This window comes from Plutella xylostella, chromosome 22 (assembly GCF_932276165.1).
Source record: "Plutella xylostella chromosome 22, ilPluXylo3.1, whole genome shotgun sequence".
Lineage (NCBI taxonomy): Eukaryota > Metazoa > Arthropoda > Insecta > Lepidoptera > Plutellidae > Plutella > Plutella xylostella.
Genome location: NC_064002.1, coordinates 2,554,050 through 2,578,456, shown reverse-complemented (window position 1 = coordinate 2,578,456; position 24,407 = coordinate 2,554,050). Strand labels below are relative to the sequence as shown.

Genomic DNA, 24,407 nt, shown 5'->3' with positions numbered 1-24,407 from the left:
ATTGACTATCCATATATTATAAGCCATTTAACTATAGTATTTTTATGGGTTGTTATAAATTAAATAAAACGAATACTTTATTTTTAAATGATTTTTCAAATATCTACGTCTCTCAGACGTAACATCGTTGTTAGTGGCGCGTTTAGACCACGTCGGCAGTTAAAGGTTAACTTAACAGCACATAATAATATTGTCAAACAGCACATACCTACCTACAAAACTTAAATAAGTATGCACCTCACATAATAGTGAGATCTCGACCACAAGTAAATAATAATACATAATGTTCATGTAACTATTCATGGTATTACCCACCGACTTATATGGAAATGTGTATACACATGGTGTAAAAAAAATAATAGTAAGCCGATAGGGGGTGACTCAATAAGTCATTAAAACAATTTTTGTTCTACAAGTATAATACTTATATAGAAACATTGTTGATCACGTGAGTGTTTTAAAGTAATTAGGTATTTTCAAGGACACGTAGATGTCACTAATATCTTTTTCAAAGGTCCGACAGATAGCGTGAAGGTATACATGACCTGTATTTTTTTTTGTTTACACTTTGTTTATAACCTTCTTCTTTTCTTACCAAATGCCAATCAATGACATTGACAGGTCTAGCTTTGCTAGCAGCTTATCGGAAGAAAATCTCCTTTTTTTCTCTACAAATATCATCTTGAAAACACCTCATGGAAAAATTTAAGTGATCTGAGTCACCCCCTTTCAGCCTACTCTACCACAACATCCTCTAAGCATATACCCAAATACAATGGACTATCTTGAATGTAACGGAGTGTAGGCATGTCCTGAAAATCCGGATATGATGTAATAAATACCAAAATGTTCAACAGAAGGCCATAAAACTAACGCACGGTGTTTACTAATGCGTTTTATCGTAGGTAATTTATCTTATGAAGCGTATTACGTATCTAGCGTGTCTAGTCTCAAATCTAGTTCCTGCCTAGTTTTCACTTGTTACCTACTCTTTCTGTTACCATTACTCACGTAGAAAACAAAGCAATTTTCATTTTCATTACACGAATTTCATTGAATCAGGTAATGTTTAAAACAAGAATTACTTATAATATGTGGGGAGATCTCACACACGGCGATCCGATCCCAAACAGAGCCTGTGATATGGGTGTTGGACAGCTGATATATCTACACAAATTATACATTATTATAACAACAAACATTAAGACCCGAGTACTTACATCTGTCTTTTAATCAATATCTGCCCTAGCCGAAGATCGAACCCGGGAACTTACGCATAGCAGTCAGGGTCAATAACCACTACACCTTTCGATCGTCAAAATGTGGCTACATACTATCTTTACTCAAATTATCAACTCTATAAATTATGAAAAGTCATGAAAAAGTTTTCACGGGGTTTTACCTGAAAATACACGTCATGTACTCACATCAATTAACTACCTACGTCTAATAGCGCTATTTTACTCAACAAAAGGATACTAAACAGGATGCACAACATATTGTTATGATAAATACATAATGAGTAATAGTCTAGGGCGATAGCCTATCAAATATTCTCCCACTTACGTCCATCTGAAATTGGCCAGAAAATCTAGCTTCCTTTGTTTATGTGATTAGACCGCGAGCGCTAAACTGCCTTATTAGGCACTGGCGATTCCTAAACGTAGCAGTTGGAAATCCTAATCCATTCATATGTCGATTGGCGGGCGATGTCGACTGTAGTGCAGAGGTGTAGTTGAGAGAACCGCCGGGAGAGTCCAACTCGATATAAAACCACCCAGAGAGACAATCCAGTCACATTCGATCAAGAAGTATACAGGAAGCCGCCGGCGACTCTTTTAACGAAATGCTGCTATCACTGGTAAGTCAGTGTCGGCAACTTAAGGATTGAGTGTCAGTGAAATTGTGTTTAATAAGGCTTCGGTGACCTTTGCATTAGTGTTGCAATTGCTAGGATTTGGTTTAGTTATTGTGTGTGTGTGTCTGTGTGTATGTGTTCTATGTGGTATGTTTATTGGTCGTATAGTTGTAAATACCATATTGTAGAGTCGCGAGTGTGATCGCCTATTGACTTGTCATTTGTCATGCAAAGTTTACTTAGCGAAGGATTTTTGATTTATTTTATATACTTACATACTTAGTAGCATTTTCATAATTAGCTAGAAAAATTATGGGTTCTGACTACAGAAGTCTAAATATCAGAGCATAGAAGCAAGTAGAAGGACCGTTACTAATAATGTTAATTATAGCTTTAGCAGGAAATTAACTTTACCTATTTAATTACAATTGTATATGAAGCTAGTGATGTCAACGAATAGATTCATTTGAAAATATGTCATGCAGAATTGCATATGTCGAATGCATAATAATAGAAATTGTGCAATGGCTTTGGAAGTTTGGAACACGTGAAATGCAATTCTGAATAATAATCCGTTACAAAATATTAGATGTCGTGAAATGTAGGAATCCTAATAAGATCTAAAAAACATGTGTTGCATTCTTTATTTAAAGGTCAACTTATAAGATTACCTCATTCGTTTAGAAAAAGATAGATTGTAATAAAAACTACACCATATCAAAATAATATAAATAAACAAAACATTACCATAAACACGTCACCCTAACACCACCAGAGGCATTACAACTTTAATTCATATTTATGTTTGTTAATATTTAATATTGTGAAAATCACATACATTATTATTGTCATTATCTACTGCACGTAAATATGATATGGTAGAGTTTATGTGAAAAATATTTATTATTGCAAAGTGTTACTTTATCAATGTGTAATATACCCCCCCCTGTAGTGAACCTTCGGACTCTAACCTACCTATTTGAGACTTATTTTTCGCCCTAACTAAACTGAAACGGAACTGAAAAGAAGTCTTGTAACGCTATACGTGTTTTGCATTATTCGTTTGGCCAATACGTGATCGTCTAGTCTAGCGGTTAGGACTCTACATTTCCGAAGTAACTCAAGTTCTTTTAGGAGGTTGAGAGAATCCCTACCCTAGCACTAATCCCTAGAACCCTAGTTCATAATCCCTAGTTTATCTATTTGTTAGGACAACAGAACAAAGCTCAAGCAATAGTTATTTCTTAAAACATACATGATTTAATTAAACAAAAGTAATTTAAATATATACAAAATTATCTATAAAAAAGGGTTTTTAATTTGAATAGAAGGTGCGCCCCGCCTCGCACACCCTATGAAGGACGACCAGATCCGTCCACCAGACCCATCTACCTTCTCTAGCCCACTGGCTCTATTCAAACTATTTTTTTTTTGTCAGTCAGTCCCTAGGAAAGGATCTATTGATTGGGATCCAGATGATGTTAATAATATTTTATTCAGCTTCACAATTCAGCACGGATATCTCCTGAGCCTACTTAAGCATTTATTCGACACGGATATTTCCTGAGTCTACTTATGCATTTATTCGACACGGACACTTCCTGAGTCTACTTAATGTATCAATAATGTGTAATAGTTATTCGGCACGGATAGTTCCTGAGCCTACTTCTGTATCCATAATATGCAATAATTATTCGGCACGGATATTTCCTGAGCCTACTCTTGTATTTTCGACACGGATATTCCCTGAGTCTACTTATACATTTATTCGACACGGATATTTCCTGAGTCTACTAAAAAATGTGTAATAGTTATTTGGCACGGATATCTTATGTATCCATAATGTGTAATAGTTATTCGGCACGGATATTTCCTGAGCCTACTCTTGTATTTTCGACACGGATATTCCCTGAGTCTACTTATACATTTATTCGACACGGATATTTCCTGAGTCTACTCATGAGTATCGTCACAGTACAATGTCTTCCAATAATGGACATAATTAGAATATAATTACTATCTCCCATTTCAGCTTGTGTCAAGAGCAATCACTCAAATGTATCTCTATATTGTAGATCTCAGAGTTATGTGACAATTAATACTTTATCGATGCTGGCTTGTGTCTACCATGGTACCTACAAGTTGTTCGAGGTGGTTTCCCTGCCTCTAATTAACTTCATCACAGTCAAGCTCATCATTACTTATTAATAGCTAACTGTCATCATCTCCTCCTGTATATAGTATGTATATTGGTCAGTTTGTAAGAAGAATCCAATTCAGCAACTGCTTTCCTTTACCCAAGCTGATAAGAAGTCATTTCAATTTATTTATCGGTAGTAAGTAACTCATGTACTATGAAAATATTTTCCTATCTTATTCAAAACTTAATAAATTTTATTTAGAATAGAATACAGTTGAAACTCTTATGGTCGCCAATCGCCTCAATGACCCTAATTATAAATTTTGTTTAATATTATCAACATCTTATCCAAACCCAAATCAATAATTATTTATATTAGCAGAATTAAAGGAGAATAATAAGTATAATAAATTATTACTAATCACTTAATATGTAAAAATTGTCATGGTCACAGTCAATAATATATAGCCAATGATATCCATTTAACCTTCAAAAGTAAAATTGCATGAATATTCACTATAGAAATATTTATTTTATCTTTTCCAAATATTTCAGTTAACTTAAAATATTGTTAGTGCTCCTATGGCCGCCATCCAACACATTGACCCTACGGGTATAAGTATCTAATTGAAGGTATTTATTTTATTTAATCAGACAAGTAGATAACTTTAGTAAAAGTAAAGTTGGTGCTCAACTAGGTCGGCAACTGACTCATTGACCCTATTATTTATTAATTTTGTTTAATATTCTTAACATCTTTTCCAAAGCAAAATCAATCTTTATTTATATTAATAAAAGGGTATAATGCAGGTTTTTAAGTATTATAAATTATCATTAACTTGCTGAATATATAAGAATTGTCTTAGTCACAGTCAGTCAGGTACAAGTTATGGCCAATATAACCATTGAATAAAAGGAATACTTACTAAATTACATGAATTCTATTCTGTTTTCTGATACATAACTAGTAATTGAGGTACTGAAGTAAATACCTATTGAATTCCAATAAAGCAAACTTTACATACTTAGGTGGATAAGTAAATACCAAAATCATATCTATCACATCAATGAGTAAGAGGCCTAGATCCACTAACTATACATCAATAACATTCACCACACATGAGATACAAAAGGATAGCATGTTTTCAATTCAATAACCTACTCTCCCACAGTCTAAACCTAACTGCTTAGCATCTAAGTGGTTTGAAGATGAAATGCATTTTATACAACCCCACATTTTACACAATGTTCCTAGTATCAAGTACCTAGTAAGTAAGTATAAATTAAGAATCTGGGTTTCTTAGTTCTGAACTAATGTTTTGAAAGTAGATTTATTTTGCAAACAATACAACACTTAAATGTTTGTTGGTTTTGTTGCTGCCTAATTGTTAAGTATGTTTTTTTCTTTTATGATAAACAATACTTCAAATACCTGAATTTACCAAGTGTAGCTAAACCCATAATAAAACCATAGAGAATCATTAAACTAGTGAATCACACAAGTACACACAATAATTATTCAAGTAGAAACATAGTATTTTATGAAAATATGGTCCGGCCAATTTTCATCCCGGTGGAAAAATGTTTAAAATCATTTCAAATATTAAGAATACAAGTAATAAGTAATGTTTATAATAACCACTCTTAGAGAATCAAAGTAGGTCGAGCTAGCTGTAGATTTTAAATTACTTAAGTACTAAATAGGAATGCTGATTCAAATAAGAATATAATTTTGCTAAATAGATTCATAGCTTAATATGAATAACCTGAAGCATATTCTTCATTCTGGTTTCAAGACTGAATAGATAAGTACATGCTTACATGAGAACTAGATGGAGTTGGTAGAAATAAGTTTATATAGTGTATCTCAGGAGATAAGTAAATAAGTACCGACTACCTAGGAATATGAATCTTCTTGTTACCTAAACAATTTCAGAATGATCTAATATGTTACCTAATAGATTTACTTAAATTGCAAGCACTTATCACTGAATAGGATTCCACATAATTATGTTATATATCTGATGAATCATCCATTATTATTACTTAGGTACTTATTCAGATTGTTGTGCAAGCCTAGTAAGGTTGTAAACCAAATATGTTGGAACATAGGTTATGATCCACCACAATGAAACATAGGTACACCTAATGGTCTGTATTATGCTAATTACTGTTCTTTACTGGGTATGCAAAGACTGCTGGGTGAAACAATTTCAGGTAGATAGATTGCTGTGAGTAAAAGTAACATACTTAAATACTTGACTCATTAGCCATCATCTCAATAGAACATACTATTCAATATCTGTACTATATTGATATAAGTAACTAAGTTTATTCCTTCCAGGTAAACAAACATAGCTTGATGAAACAAGTGGGGTAATTTTCCCATAGTCGAATGTACTTATGCTTGTAAATTGATTGTTTTATGTGATAGAATCTTTAAGGCTGATTGATGAAGTAAAAGGTGGTTTCCTTGGGTCTCTCCTAATAAACCTAGATACCCTAGCAGCCTTCAATTTCAAAATGGCCAAGTTGCTGAACAATTAATAATGGGGAACAAGTGGATTTTTAGGTTAAGGAAATATTCGAATTTTGAAACCAGAACAAAATAAATAGATATTTTGATATTATGAATGGAGTGGAATATAGATAATAATATGCTGTGATACCTCGAAATAGTGGTTATTATAAAATCCAATCGACACTTAGCTGAGGTTCCTTGTTGCGCCGCCGCCGGCTGGTCGAAGCTGCAATCCACCGTATCCACACACTTATAAAAATACATTCTCTATCCCCTTTTCCCTTTAAATAAAACTCTAAAATGCAAAGGCTTGATGTTATCACACGAAATCCCGCGGGAAGACCAAGGGCGAGTTTTCTTCCCGAAATCTATTTATCGCCTCTCCTGACCATCCACTCCCTCTCCTTTTTTTTTTTTTTCTTTCTTTTCCGGTTCATCCATCGAACTTTATCGATTCAACTCCATCCCCAAGATCCTAGACTACAGGTGGCGCCACTGAGCTAGACAATAACACAACTATTAAATATTTTTAAGGTAATAAACCGATGGACTATTGTTCTATAATTATTGATAATTAATATTATTATTATTTAACTAGTATTTACTAATTTCAAGTCCTGATTCGATTAATTAGAACTAAAAGATACTCAGTTGAGCGTCAAGGAGGCGTAGTACGTAAAGTGTCGCGTAAATTAGTGTTGTGCAAATCTGATCCTCATAATAATAACTTATCACTATGGCGTCATTCATTTCAATAATCAAACAATAATTAACAGAGCCGTATAAACGGTTGAAACATAATATAATCGAATCTAGTATGATATCTCTTTAAACTCTAAGCGTCAACAATAAGACTTGTACTTATTCTAGGTATCTGTCGATTCGAACGACACAACACCCCCCGAACATTACCATATAAGGAAATGCGTCATCGAGTCTAACCCAATAGATGGCACTAGTGTGGCATTTCTACATCTCGGTATGGTTGTGTTTTCCAACCAGCGTATAGTCTTATTTTGCTTATAATAAAAATTTCGCCCATCTATACATAAATATTGTAATAATGTATAAGTCTGCTACGGACGGACTATGTTCCGTTACAACCACCCCCTAAATTTTTAGGAAATGCAATTGGATAAAAATTTACCTATCTAAGACTTATACATTATACATGAATAACGGTACATGAAAATAACAAACTAATATCAGAACCTTACAATACAAATAAGTTTCGTTACAACCACCCCCTAAATTTTTAGGAAATGCAATTGGATAAAAATTTACCTACTTAACTTGATAGACAATGATAACTCTATATCTTAGTGAAGGTGATAAACCCCAATACTCTCATATTAAATTTACTTAATTCATAGTATTGTAACCAGTGTTTTATTGTCACTTAGTAATATTAAAACCAGGATATTCGAGGTAACAGTCGCTGTACCCTTCGCTATCTCGAATATGCAACGAGTTCGAGGCCCCTTACTGCAGATAGATGCCACCCACTCGGCCAGCGCACCCAATGAGGACAACAAAGGTGTCATTACCCGACAGGCGTGCACATAATCAATCCTATCAGGCAACTCATTTGATAACTCTCTTATAAGAATTCATCAAACGCCTTATATGTTTCTCAGTGATTTCTCCATACGATCGATGCATTGGGTGAATTGCTTACTGTTTTCTTCCCAATGTCTTTGCAATTAAGAAAAGAACCTAAGTAACAAAGTTAAACTAAATACTTGAGTTGAGACCCATATCCCCTCTCAAATATGTGATCGATTAGAGCCCTCACTGTAGATCCTCACCGAATGTCCAGTCAAGCAGACACCATCTACGACACAGGTATCATTATCCAATAGGCTTACACTATCAGTAGTCCTGTTGAACAACTCATTCGATAGCCCCCTTATAGAAGCTCACCAAATGCCCTATGTGCCTATCAGTGGTTTACCCGAATCGTTTTACTTTTCTACTTGGATTAACTCCACTTCAACACCTTCACAACACTTTTATCAACAGAATTTTGTAAGGTAAATTTAAGAATCCCTGGGTCTTATCACCTTCAGCATTTACTAAACCTACCTAGCTTTATGTAAACCTGTAAGCTATAGTGACAACAGGATAAAAGTTTATAAGAAAAACAAATAACTGAACGAAACTTTTAACGAAAAGAAATGCATCTCTGGAAGTACTTCTTAATTATAGCTTAGTTACGTAAATATTAATTAATAAATTACGGCACACTAAAATTGTAACCAGTGGTAAGCGTAGACAAAGTATTCGAGATAACAGTCGTTGTGCCCTTCGCTACCTCGAACACGGAACAACTTCGAATCCCCCACTGCAGATTAATATCGCCCCACCAAACCAGCACTCCCGCGAAGGCGACAAAAGTATCATTATTCAAGAGGCTTGTATTTTTAGCCTAATGAATAACTCATCTGATAGCCCCCTTATAGAAGCTCACCAGACGCTCTATATGTCTCACAGTACTTTCTTAGAACGATCGGCGCATTGAGTGACATTTAAATTAGTTCCTTCTCAATGTCTTTGTGATTTATGCAAATCAATAATAACTCATTAATGAAAAATATTTGAGTTGAGATCCAAAGTCACACTATTCCCTTCTCAAATATGAGATCGTTGAAAGCCCGCACTGTAGACCATCGCAGAAAGTCTTAGTCGGTCGAGACAATAAAAACGACAAAGATATCATTATCCAATAAGCAATGCTACTAGATAACTCATTTGATAGCCCCCTTATAGAAGCTCGGCAAATGTCTTATATGCCTATCAGTAGTTTATCCGAACTGTTCAGCAGTAGGTATGTATTTAAAAACCATCACTTATCACCTTCACAAAAAAATATATATTATAAAATGTAATCTATCACGGTAAAGTTATTAAGTATAGGAAGAAGTACTCCAAAACTACATTCCATTTCATTACCATACCAAAGTATAGTCACCGACATTAGCGCGCCCAAAAGTATAAAATTTACAGGGCCAATGAATAAATGACACGGTTACACGGTGTGACCATCATCACTGTACCTTCAGATAACCTGTACCTAAACTTAAATCCAAGTAGAAACTTATTTACTATCCCTCTTGTGTAAGTACACAACACACCCCCTTGATTTAAGAATTTATCCACTCTCCTAATCACTAATCATAATAACAATAATCCTATTCCAATCCATAACTTTTAGTTTAACCCAAAATCCTTTACAAAATCAATTAGTTATTTAAAGGAGTGCAATGAGAATTTAAATCAGCTATACTCAACCTGCGGCCCGCGTACAATGACTTAAACGTGTTTGTGGCCCTTACATAAAAAAGGTTGAGTACCAATGATTTAAATGGTGTATCACCCCCAAAATTAAACAACTCTAAAATATTTATCTATGTTGATGAAATACTTAGGTAAGTTAGGCACATTCGTTCACTCCAAGACAGTCAAATTTAAAATGCATTCAAATTGTCAAATAACCTAAGCTCTTATCTATTCCTGTAGATGAATACTCTCACCCCCACGTGTGTAACAACAGAACAATACTTAACCCACATTCACATCACGACCGTCTTTCCTATTTTATAGTATTGATTGACTCAATTCAATCACCTCACTACACTCTCATTCATAAACATTCCTACATTTTTAAACCATATTTACTAATTTTAAGACACACCCCCACTCTCATATGTCACATATTCCTAAACACACCCTACTGATGATGATGATGATTATAAAATTGGGGCAGCCCATATTTACTCACTTTAAGAGACACCCCCACTCTCTTATGTCACCTATTCGTAAACACCCCCTATTGATGATGATGATGATGATTATAAAATTGGAGCAGCCCATATTTACTCACTTTAAGAGACACCCCCACTCTCTTATGTCACCTATTCGTAAACACCCCCTACTGATGATGATGATGATGATTATAAAATCGGAGCAGCCCTAAGGATACCTATTCTGTGACATTTACCTAATATTATGTTGAACCGCCCGATGATTATGAATCTTGGCCATCATAATCTAACACATCATTATAATCTAATACACATATTATAGTTTATAAAATATAGCATGAGCCCTTTAAAATATACCACGTTTGATTGACAGATCTTCCTGGTAGATGACTATCGACAAATAATTGTAAAGTTTTACGTCGACTAAACCATTTGATTACCGACATAGCTGTCAAAATATGCAAGCTGAAGTGGCAGTGGGCTGGTCATATCTGCCGAAGAACCGATAACCGTTGGGGTAGACGAGTTCTCAAGTGGAGACCACGAACAGGCAAGCGCAGCGTGGGACGCCCTCCTGCCCGCCGGACCGACGACCATAGGCGGGTGGCGGGTAGTGGTTGGATGAGGAAGGCCGAGGACCGAGTGTTGTGGCGCTCCTTGGGAGAGGCCTATGTCCAGCAGTGGACGATTATTGGCTGATGATGAAACCATTTGACTTTGACTTATGCCTGCTAAATAAAGTTGGGTTTCCCTTGAAAGCGAAGAAGTGACAAATAAAATGTATGGATTTGACAGCTGTCATTCTAATCAAGCTATTTTTAAAGAACTGTAACATACATTCACTAGGCTCACCCCCACTATCTTATGCCTTCCAGCTTCCTCTCCTGGGAACAGTCCTAAACACCCCCTATATGTGATGACGACATTGAAGTAACCCTATGAATACCTATTTGTGTGTAACTTTTAATCTAATGATGTTACGGCCGATGATGATGATGAACCCAAGCCACCCTAATTTAACACATTGATAAAATCAGATATAAGTAAGTATGTAAATACGAACATAGTTTCCTTCACTAGCTCATTTTATTTACACCGTAATCTTATCATTCCTCTATCTCATAATATCCCTAATGTCGTGCACATTATTCACAATATCAATCCATACTCAATCGCACCTACACGCAATTAGCAATCCAGTACCTATACTATATGTAGCTAGCACGCACTCACGCGCAGCCTGTATTTAGGTATACACTGCAGGACACGAACCTCCTCCAATTCCCCAACAACAGAGAGCCACCTCCACAATCTCCATGCACATAAATTTAACACCACAACACACATTGAACACCAAAAACCCGAGGATCGAACTCGAGACAGTAGTCAAGGTCACTATCCACCACAACATTCGGTAGTGTAGCCAGCTAAGTATTTACATACATGTAGAAACATAAGATCATAATATCATAACCTCTCTTTCTCCACATGCTAGGTATCGATTTCCCCTCCTAGTTCCAATTATATACCTAATTACCTATACCTGCGTATTAGCAAAACGCATACCTACTACATACATGCCATTGAAGTAGGTACAACGAAAGGAGTGACATATCCACTGTACCCAACACACGAACAGTGCCTTCGGCATCGGCAAACAGCCACCGACAACTGATCCCACTACATAATCTTTTAACCACGGTGACAAACACCTTAGTGACAATCACTGGAGCTGGACAGCTGTTTGTCACTGACATTATAATAAGAAGTAACATTACCTATCATTGCCTAATTAAATAGGTACATACATGAAGGTCATTGAACCTGTACAAAACAGTCTTTAATTTTGTCGACACGAATGCGGTAACTATATACATATTCAGTTAACCCCACGAAAGCTGAATATACTATTACTAAAATCCACAAAACTCATAACAATAATATTCGCTAAACTTATAACAGCCCTTTCCTTTGTCCGTAAGGTACCTACACGTCAGGTATCTAGAACTCACCTACATACATACCAATACCTTCATGACACCAATCCCCTCTATCGTGGGTAAAAGTCACCTTGACATAAGACCCAACACTAATCCTATCTTTCCTATGCTGGCAAAATTTATTTGTCATACATAACTAATTCTCATTACACCCCTTTCTCTAGCGTTGAAAGTATAAATATATCAGCATATAAACATACACCAAACCTATAACAACACTCTTCCTTTATGGTTTAATTAAACCCACATAACGGACTACCTAAATAAATGAGTAAGAAAATAAAATTATACAATGCAAAATATTTTAATATGTATACCAGCGCCACCTGTGTTAAAACTCTTGAACTGCAATTAATCATTGATATCTACAGGTAATCAGGTTCGAACATCAAATACAGCTAGCTAACTTCTTCCTGTTGTATCCTTATTTACCTTTTATTTAAAGGTAAGTAGAAGTATAAAATAACAGTAGACAGACAGTACACTTGGAATTAAACCTAAAATCGGATGCACACAATCAAAATAAATTTGCCATGAGTAGATATATCTCATCCGCCGCTGTGAAACTGACACTTATTAAAATGTGTCTACTATCTACCTATAATATGTGTATATGTATGTATAAATAACAAAAAATCTATTGCCTAGACAATCGTAGTCGTAGAAAAAATTAAATAGGTAAACAAGTACTTAGGTACTTACTAAAGTTTGCATTCACCAAAACATCTGTTAGTTATAGCTACCTACCACGCTAACTTCGAACGGTCTTTGACCTTACTAGTTTATCCTCGTTTACTTAGTAGGTACCTACTTTATTTTACTATAGGTACCCCTTTTCCTTTATTAATTTAATGAAATAATTACAGAAAATGACGCAACATCCATGCGCCAAACCTACCAGTTTCAAGTGCACCATGGTAAGATCGGTATAAATGAACCATGTAAAGTGTGCGCAGCTTCTAAATCACAATGTCATGTCTTTACCAAAATAATAATGACAGGACGCTACCTATAACCTATTTGATTGTTTTACTAATGCATTTGTAGGCAACCTACACGTATTTTAAGCACACTAAGTTTGAATGCAACAATTTGTATACAATAGGGTAAAAGTACCACATATCGGCACTTCAAATGTTTCAAGCAAAATGTATACAAGTATACAAATATTATGCTAAGTTTTTTTTTATTTTTTTTATGTAAAGGGTAAAGTTACCAGTTATTGACCTTTTAAATGGTTCAAACAAAATGTATTACCTAAGTGTACACATTATATTATTATTATTTTTTTTCCTCTAAATGCCTATTTTATTGTACGCCTACACATATGATTTTTCTATTAACGTTTTCTCTCAATCTCCTTCCGTTTCACGGCAACAATTGTAGGCTAAAAGCCTTTTAAGTTTTTGAATAATGCAACACACAAATAAAATAACGTTCCTAATAACCAGATCCTGTTTCTAATAATTCTGATCACCCTATCCTGGTCACGGCACCAATTGTAATATACCCCCCCCTGTAGTGAACCTTCGGACTCTAACCTACCTATTTGAGACTTATTTTTCGCCCTAACTAAACTGAAACGGAACTGAAAAGAAGTCTTGTAACGCTATACGTGTTTTGCATTATTCGTTTGGCCAATACGTGATCGTCTAGTCTAGCGGTTAGGACTCTACATTTCCGAAGTAACTCAAGTTCTTTTAGGAGGTTGAGAGAATCCCTACCCTAGCACTAATCCCTAGAACCCTAGTTCATAATCCCTAGTTTATCTATTTGTTAGGACAACAGAACAAAGCTCAAGCAATAGTTATTTCTTAAAACATACATGATTTAATTAAACAAAAGTAATTTAAATATATACAAAATTATCTATAAAAAAGGGTTTTTAATTTGAATAGAAGGTGCGCCCCGCCTCGCACACCCTATGAAGGACGACCAGATCCGTCCACCAGACCCATCTACCTTCTCTAGCCCACTGGCTCTATTCAAACTATTTTTTTTTTGTCAGTCAGTCCCTAGGAAAGGATCTATTGATTGGGATCCAGATGATGTTAATAATATTTTATTCAGCTTCACAATTCAGCACGGATATCTCCTGAGCCTACTTAAGCATTTATTCGACACGGATATTTCCTGAGTCTACTTATGCATTTATTCGACACGGACACTTCCTGAGTCTACTTAATGTATCAATAATGTGTAATAGTTATTCGGCACGGATAGTTCCTGAGCCTACTTCTGTATCCATAATATGCAATAATTATTCGGCACGGATATTTCCTGAGCCTACTCTTGTATTTTCGACACGGATATTCCCTGAGTCTACTTATACATTTATTCGACACGGATATTTCCTGAGTCTACTAAAAAATGTGTAATAGTTATTTGGCACGGATATCTTATGTATCCATAATGTGTAATAGTTATTCGGCACGGATATTTCCTGAGCCTACTCTTGTATTTTCGACACGGATATTCCCTGAGTCTACTTATACATTTATTCGACACGGATATTTCCTGAGTCTACTCATGAGTATCGTCACAGTACAATGTCTTCCAATAATGGACATAATTAGAATATAATTACTATCTCCCATTTCAGCTTGTGTCAAGAGCAATCACTCAAATGTATCTCTATATTGTAGATCTCAGAGTTATGTGACAATTAATACTTTATCGATGCTGGCTTGTGTCTACCATGGTACCTACAAGTTGTTCGAGGTGGTTTCCCTGCCTCTAATTAACTTCATCACAGTCAAGCTCATCATTACTTATTAATAGCTAACTGTCATCATCTCCTCCTGTATATAGTATGTATATTGGTCAGTTTGTAAGAAGAATCCAATTCAGCAACTGCTTTCCTTTACCCAAGCTGATAAGAAGTCATTTCAATTTATTTATCGGTAGTAAGTAACTCATGTACTATGAAAATATTTTCCTATCTTATTCAAAACTTAATAAATTTTATTTAGAATAGAATACAGTTGAAACTCTTATGGTCGCCAATCGCCTCAATGACCCTAATTATAAATTTTGTTTAATATTATCAACATCTTATCCAAACCCAAATCAATAATTATTTATATTAGCAGAATTAAAGGAGAATAATAAGTATAATAAATTATTACTAATCACTTAATATGTAAAAATTGTCATGGTCACAGTCAATAATATATAGCCAATGATATCCATTTAACCTTCAAAAGTAAAATTGCATGAATATTCACTATAGAAATATTTATTTTATCTTTTCCAAATATTTCAGTTAACTTAAAATATTGTTAGTGCTCCTATGGCCGCCATCCAACACATTGACCCTACGGGTATAAGTATCTAATTGAAGGTATTTATTTTATTTAATCAGACAAGTAGATAACTTTAGTAAAAGTAAAGTTGGTGCTCAACTAGGTCGGCAACTGACTCATTGACCCTATTATTTATTAATTTTGTTTAATATTCTTAACATCTTTTCCAAAGCAAAATCAATCTTTATTTATATTAATAAAAGGGTATAATGCAGGTTTTTAAGTATTATAAATTATCATTAACTTGCTGAATATATAAGAATTGTCTTAGTCACAGTCAGTCAGGTACAAGTTATGGCCAATATAACCATTGAATAAAAGGAATACTTACTAAATTACATGAATTCTATTCTGTTTTCTGATACATAACTAGTAATTGAGGTACTGAAGTAAATACCTATTGAATTCCAATAAAGCAAACTTTACATACTTAGGTGGATAAGTAAATACCAAAATCATATCTATCACATCAATGAGTAAGAGGCCTAGATCCACTAACTATACATCAATAACATTCACCACACATGAGATACAAAAGGATAGCATGTTTTCAATTCAATAACCTACTCTCCCACAGTCTAAACCTAACTGCTTAGCATCTAAGTGGTTTGAAGATGAAATGCATTTTATACAACCCCACATTTTACACAATGTTCCTAGTATCAAGTACCTAGTAAGTAAGTATAAATTAAGAATCTGGGTTTCTTAGTTCTGAACTAATGTTTTGAAAGTAGATTTATTTTGCAAACAATACAACACTTAAATGTTTGTTGGTTTTGTTGCTGCCTAATTGTTAAGTATGTTTTTTTCTTTTATGATAAACAATACTTCAAATACCTGAATTTACCAAGTGTAGCTAAACCCATAATAAAACCATAGAGAATCATTAAACTAGTGAATCACACAAGTACACACAATAATTATTCAAGTAGAAACATAGTATTTTATGAAAATATGGTCCGGCCAATTTTCATCCCGGTGGAAAAATGTTTAAAATCATTTCAAATATTAAGAATACAAGTAATAAGTAATGTTTATAATAACCACTCTTAGAGAATCAAAGTAGGTCGAGCTAGCTGTAGATTTTAAATTACTTAAGTACTAAATAGGAATGCTGATTCAAATAAGAATATAATTTTGCTAAATAGATTCATAGCTTAATATGAATAACCTGAAGCATATTCTTCATTCTGGTTTCAAGACTGAATAGATAAGTACATGCTTACATGAGAACTAGATGGAGTTGGTAGAAATAAGTTTATATAGTGTATCTCAGGAGATAAGTAAATAAGTACCGACTACCTAGGAATATGAATCTTCTTGTTACCTAAACAATTTCAGAATGATCTAATATGTTACCTAATAGATTTACTTAAATTGCAAGCACTTATCACTGAATAGGATTCCACATAATTATGTTATATATCTGATGAATCATCCATTATTATTACTTAGGTACTTATTCAGATTGTTGTGCAAGCCTAGTAAGGTTGTAAACCAAATATGTTGGAACATAGGTTATGATCCACCACAATGAAACATAGGTACACCTAATGGTCTGTATTATGCTAATTACTGTTCTTTACTGGGTATGCAAAGACTGCTGGGTGAAACAATTTCAGGTAGATAGATTGCTGTGAGTAAAAGTAACATACTTAAATACTTGACTCATTAGCCATCATCTCAATAGAACATACTATTCAATATCTGTACTATATTGATATAAGTAACTAAGTTTATTCCTTCCAGGTAAACAAACATAGCTTGATGAAACAAGTGGGGTAATTTTCCCATAGTCGAATGTACTTATGCTTGTAAATTGATTGTTTTATGTGATAGAATCTTTAAGGCTGATTGATGAAGTAAAAGGTGGTTTCCTTGGGTCTCTCCTAATAAACCTAGATACCCTAGCAGCCTTCAATTTCAAAATGGCCAAGTTGCTGAACAATTAATAATGGGGAACAAGTGGATTTTTAGGTTAAGGAAATATTCGAATTTTGAAACCAGAACAAAATAAATAGATATTTTGATATTATGAATGGAGTGGAATATAGATAATAATATGCTGTGATACCTCGAAATAGTGGTTATTATAAAATCCAATCGACACTTAGCTGAGGTTCCTTGTTGCGCCGCCGCCGGCTGGTCGAAGCTGCAATCCACCGTATCCACACACTTATAAAAATACATTCTCTATCCCCTTTTCCCTTTAAATAAAACTCTAAAATGCAAAGGCTTGATGTTATCACACGAAATCCCGCGGGAAGACCAAGGGCGAGTTTTCTTCCCGAAATCTATTTATCGCCTCTCCTGACCATCCACTCCCTCTCCTTTTTTTTTTTTTTCTTTCTTTTCCGGTTCATCCATCGAACTTTATCGATTCAACTCCATCCCCAAGATCCTAGACTACAGGTGGCGCCACTGAGCTAGACAATAACACAACTATTAAATATTTTTAAGGTAATAAACCGATGGACTATTGTTCTATAATTATTGATAATTAATATTATTATTATTTAACTAGTATTTACTAATTTCAAGTCCTGATTCGATTAATTAGAACTAAAAGATACTCAGTTGAGCGTCAAGGAGGCGTAGTACGTAAAGTGTCGCGTAAATTAGTGTTGTGCAAATCTGATCCTCATAATAATAACTTATCACTATGGCGTCATTCATTTCAATAATCAAACAATAATTAACAGAGCCGTATAAACGGTTGAAACATAATATAATCGAATCTAGTATGATATCTCTTTAAACTCTAAGCGTCAACAATAAGACTTGTACTTATTCTAGGTATCTGTCGATTCGAACGACACAACACCCCCCGAACATTACCATATAAGGAAATGCGTCATCGAGTCTAACCCAATAGATGGCACTAGTGTGGCATTTCTACATCTCGGTATGGTTGTGTTTTCCAACCAGCGTATAGTCTTATTTTGCTTATAATAAAAATTTCGCCCATCTATACATAAATATTGTAATAATGTATAAGTCTGCTACGGACGGACTATGTTCCGTTACAAATGTAACGTCTGGTCTCAGAAAAACCATAGCAATGTACTTTTTATGATGCATCTTCTTCTTCTTAAGGGTGTCAGTTCAAACACTAGTTTAGAGTTCATCACCGTGGTGAAAAGATTAGCCAGTCAGAATAGCATCATACAAAACACAGTGGATACGTCACTCGCAGATGCTTCTTTAGTGCATCTTCCAGTAGCATTATCGCCTCGATATAGGTACTCTTATTTTATAAGAGCCAGTAGTTAACTCAACCATAGGTCAAAACTTGCAACCAGTAGTTAAAATTTTCCTTGACACTTCATTTGCCTAATGGTTATGGTTGGCTCTAAATCTAACCTGGTCTCCCGACTATTCCAGATATTAGTCGCGTCTGCCCTTGCGCCGGCGCTGTGCGGCGCGGCGGGGGCGGACCCGGCCGACCCTCAAGTACTCCAGATGGAGATGGCCAACATGCCCAACTCTTACAGCTTCCAGTAAGTATACACCTTTATTTTAGATCTAAGAAACAGCGTCAACTTAACAACGTACGCACAGTAATGCCCGTTCGGGTGTTTGTTGTTGTGAGTAAACCTGTGATCTGGTTCCTCTCGGACATTGGCAGCCAATGAGCGGTATCGGATCCTGTCTGCTTACATAGGAGCGGGCTAGGAAAGTGTGAATTAAAGATGATATTTTATTCAGTATTATTTAAAGATATTATATATTTGATTCCTAAGTACTGTATATTAGTGATGTAGCGAATGTGTGTTTTTGGACATTCGCGAATGCGAATGCGAATGCGAATATCTGATATCGATATTCGCGAATGCGAATGCGAATGCGAATATTCAATTTGTGTTCAAATTTGACGTCATTTGTATGGTTTCGTGGCAGTCTTGTTCTGAACGAGGTACGTTCCGTTCTAGGCGCATTCCGAATGAGACTAGCCAATACTAGTCGCAGTTTTTTTTGAAGTAGTTACACTTTATTTAGCTCCGTAACTGTTACGACACATCGCGACTGTGTGCGGTTTCTGAGGGCGACTTACACGAGACGGACTTTTTAAAATAGCGATCTCAAGCTCCCATGCTGCTCAAGCACATCCACATAAACACCACTGTTACACACATCACACACAACACGTCCCCGGATTTATAACACATGTAGCTGGTCCCTTCATCATCAGGGATCGCTATTTTAAAAACTCCGCCTGTGTACTTTTAGGCGCAGGCCACCGTACGTGCGCCTTGTAAGGCCCATTTTTTGCAATAATTAAATAAATAAAAAAAATTAAACAATGTAAGAAAATAAACTTGATTAATATATTCTCCATTTATTTTTGAATATTAATCAACAAATAAATCATCAGATTAAATCAAGCTTCTTTACGGAAACAATCATTTTTGAAAACCTCTAATGTGGGCCTTCTTAGGAACATAGGCACTTATCATGGCCCGATATTAGTCAAGTAAGTAATTTATAAATTCTATCAGAACAAAAACCATACCATTTTACGTAAAACTTAAACAAAAATATGAGCTTCTTTGTTAATTAATCAATTACTATCGATTTTCGTTAATAGTACGGTGGATTAGCAAAACTAAATCTACATTCAATACAAAAGTCTGTAATGATATTAAAATAATAAAAATGTTTTTCTGTTATTCTAACAATTATTTAGAGTGAAAAACAATGCTTCAATTTTTAGTGGGCTTTTTTTTTTTTTTTTTTTTTAAAGATTTTATTATCACTCCACAGACTTTATGTCCGTGCCTTTTTGAGAGATCAATATATTGTGAGAGTTTGGTTGTTTTTTGTCTTCATCTTTTAACTACTCACTACTCAATGTGGAAGCTTATAATATATATATTTTATCTTTTATATATATATATATACCTATATATTATTAATAATTTTTTTTTTTTTTGCACTCCTGGAGGAAAATCTACACAGATTTTTAGTGGGCTTTATTAGGTTTATAAAAAAAAAAAATCCAAAGAAACTATGATATTGTATAGTCCTGTAAGGCCCGGGCCATCTTGGTAACGCGTGTGGTGGGCCTTCATATGAAGTTTTCACGGTGACGAGACCTAATGAAATTTATTGAAAAACATAAAGAATACAAACAACGCTTAGCTTCTTCAGAATGCCCTTGAACCTACGAAAGTCTGTATCGAAAAAAAAAACGATAATAGTTTGTTATTTTAAAGAAATACTACTAAAAAGTTTGTAAACATTGGGTTGTAAATCGTAAGCCATTTTTTCTATGCCACTAACCAAACATTAGAGCAAAATTTCAACTTATCCGGGCGTTTAGAAGATTTAAATTTTGTAAGTGGGCCATTTTAGGAATAGGGCCATCTTTGGCGCACGTACCTTATTTAAATCTATGGCTGTCTTGCAGTGACACTATATTGTAAAAATACCCTTTTTGATTGCTTAAAGAAGCTATTTATGTTTAGGTCTTATGAAACTATTAACTACCTATATCTAAAGTTTCATTTTCCAAAGTAAATAAATATGATAAAGTTAGACTGTTAATTTGATTAAGAGAGTGACTTGTAATAAAAAAGTTACTTATCGACGAATGGATTTTGACTTTGCTAACCTTTGTTAACCATTATTTTCAAATAGTTTTTTTCTAAAAAGTACCCTACTGATATTCGCAAAACATTCGCACCAAATTTTGCGAATGCGAATGCGAATGCGAATATCCAAAAAAGTGCGAATATTCGCGAATGCGAATGCGAATGCGAATATTCGTTACATCACTACTGTATATTTCCTGGAATACCAGATCATTTTGCTAGTACTTATCAACATTTTCGTCGACCTACGTAACAGTCTACGATAGCGATCATTGCCAAGGTTAAACAGTTTATACCTTGTTTCACGGGGAAAGACATCTGACAGAACCCTTATTACATTCGAATAAGGGAAGTTTTTGCTTGTATCAGCTGTCTTTCCTCGTGGAAAAGTATAGTAACCTTAATTTTTACCCAATGTTAATAAGTTAAGGTATATAACTAAATACCGTTATATCATTTCTTCAACTTTAAGCAAGTTTAAAAAATAATTAAAAAGCTTTAGATGCGATGAACTATGAATCCTCATAATTATAGCTTCCATCGCAGCCCATACCTTCCTTCACTTTGTTTACAATAGGTACTATTTTATGTGTAGTTTGCTGGCAGACATTGTATAAGCGTAATATCCAAGGAATGTGCGCAATGAAACCTATGAATTATCTGTATTTCCTCTGTTTAAACAAAAAAGTCACTCTTGAAAAGATTCCCATTATGACTCATACTCGTACGCGCGCTAGTTCAAAGTCACACTACGTACGGAGACTAGATCGGGCCATAATATTAGCACAGCTCGAGTGACGGAATGCCAAGTTCATGTAAATACGATTATTTATTGATCATACGTGCTGCATTATACGGCCGTGTTTGTCGCCATTGTTTTGAGGGAAAGCAAACTGTTCTTAAATCCTTCCGCGGGCGGACATTGGCGTTATGCCACGAGGATGTCCCACTTTGACTTAGATTTTATGTGCACATTGCATTTAGTTGTTTCATCTATCGATGGATAGATGAAACAACTAAACGGGAGAAAACTTTAATATTTCTGGATGATTATGGATTATTCCTGTTTACTTGACGTTTTTGTAATGTGTAAAATAGGCATATAATTCTTATAACCGAATTTTCAGTAGACTTATTGACTATTTTTATATTCAGTAAAAATAAAGGTGAGGATGATTTTAAGTTTTTTGGGCCTTATTGATGGAACTTTAAATTTTTTTTTTTTTTTTTTTACTGGCTTGTATTCTTTAATTTCAATTTACATACAATTATTTACATAAATAAAATTTAAATTTACATAGATAAATCACACAAACCTAGATTTTTTATGTGTAACCAGTTTATGGCAGGTAGATATCATTAAAATATCGGTCAATGTTACCTTACACCTCCTTTATTCAATTTATTTATATCTTGATAATAGAAATAAATATCATGAAGTGAAAGGAAAGTATCATAATTTTCGGCATAACGTTATAATCGAATGAATTATACCTAATGAATACCACACAACTGGCAATATCGCATAATATATACACTTTATTTGCAACAAGAACAAAATTCCAAAAAACACAACTAAAAAATAAAATAGTACAAAGAAGCGGCCTTATTGCTTATAGCAATCTCTACCAGACAACCTTTGGATGGAAGAGAGTGAGTTTATATAAGATTGTGAGGTATTTGTGGAATATAGACATCTGGCAATTTTACCCAAAATTACTCGTAGTGTTCATCACTTCATACTTGCATTGTTATCAATTAATGTTGTTCTATTTTTTATTATTATTTTGACATAACAGTAGGTTATAGTATACCTAGGTATAAAACTTTATACCTCATGGGAAGGTAGGTTAATAGTTATAAGTAATCAAGAAATATCTAGGAACGTTTTATCCTTCTTTTGTAAAAGCCAAGAATAATAATTATGTATCTTTTAGTTCCACCATTAACTCATCTGGATAACTCCCACTCTACACTTTTAAAATCCCAAAAAGCTAATATTTTTTGGGACAACTTTAATTTAATAGTGATATCATCTTCACCGTTGGTGTCCTCAAAAGACAAGATATTTATTCGTTTACGTCATTCTACAATTAAATCATACAGCCGATGCCGTTTGGGATATGTGTCTACTTAATACTTAAAATTAACTAACGAGAAAATACAATTTAGTGACAGACAGTATGATTCTTATGTAGATCAAGTTAAACAGAATTGTACTGTGTCGTTATTGTCTGTCAATCAATCAACCGTTTTAAATACTTATATTTTACGTCTGAATCTAATAAGATCATTGGCACTGTTGTATATTGAACAATCATCCGTTCGATGGTCTACTTAAAAGTACCATGAATTTAGTGTACTTACTATCTATTAGTACATAATATAAAATATACATAAACATGATATTTTCCCTTTTTTCCAGCTATGCCAATAGTGACGGGTCATCGCGTACTGAAGAGGGTGGCATCCAGAATCCAGGCACCGACCAAGCTGCCCTAGACGTCCTAGGAACAGTCCGTTGGTACGACGACAAGGGGCAACTCTATGAAATGTCATACAAAGCTGGCAAACGAGGCTACAGAACTGTTATTAAAAAAGTAAAATCGTAATTCGAAAATCGAACGCATGCCAAGATGGCATCTTAAAAGTGATTGTTACCAGCCAGTAGTGTACAGTAAATAATATTTATTGAATTTAGTTTAATGCTATCTTATTAAGGAATTCGTCATGGTATGATTTTATTTTGAAAGACTGAAAAAAACTGGAAATGTCAGAGTCAGTATAATTGTAAATGATGAAAGTCTAGGCTTTAAATCTAGTTATTAAATTAATTTATTAACCACATTTCTGTTGTTTTAATTATCAATATCCAGTAGAGTGTATAAGTGAAAAAAGTGTTAAGTATCCAGACTCAGTTAAGTATGAATCTGTATCTAACTTTCTATTCATCATACGAGTACATCTATAGAAAAAAAACCCTGCATAATATTGGTGAAGAAAATCGCTAGGATTCTTTATTGATATGGATACCTACACAAACTGCGGGATGTTCAATGAAATCTCACGTTTATATACGAAAAGATTTCAAAGAAATTATCACCTACGTTACGTACTCGCATCACCAATTGAAGATGACTCTTGCCCCCTTGTCACAGTAAGGTTCATACGACCAAAATGCAATCATTATGTAGTAGTGGAAAGTTGTTACTGTGAAAAAGTTTC

General features: G+C 34.4%; 1 protein-coding gene across 1 annotated transcript; it reads left to right on the top strand.

Moving 5' to 3' along the window:
* Positions 1–1,661: 1,661 nt before the first annotated feature.
* On the top strand, positions 1,662–24,029 carry LOC119690485 (larval cuticle protein 65Ab1). Its single transcript, XM_038105680.2, has 3 exons — positions 1,662–1,861; positions 18,973–19,088; positions 23,608–24,029. Exons 1-3 carry the CDS (start codon positions 1,847–1,849, stop codon positions 23,792–23,794), a joined length of 318 nt encoding a protein of 105 aa, XP_037961608.2. The 5' UTR covers positions 1,662–1,846; the 3' UTR covers positions 23,795–24,029.
* The last annotated feature ends 378 nt before the right edge of the window (positions 24,030–24,407 follow it).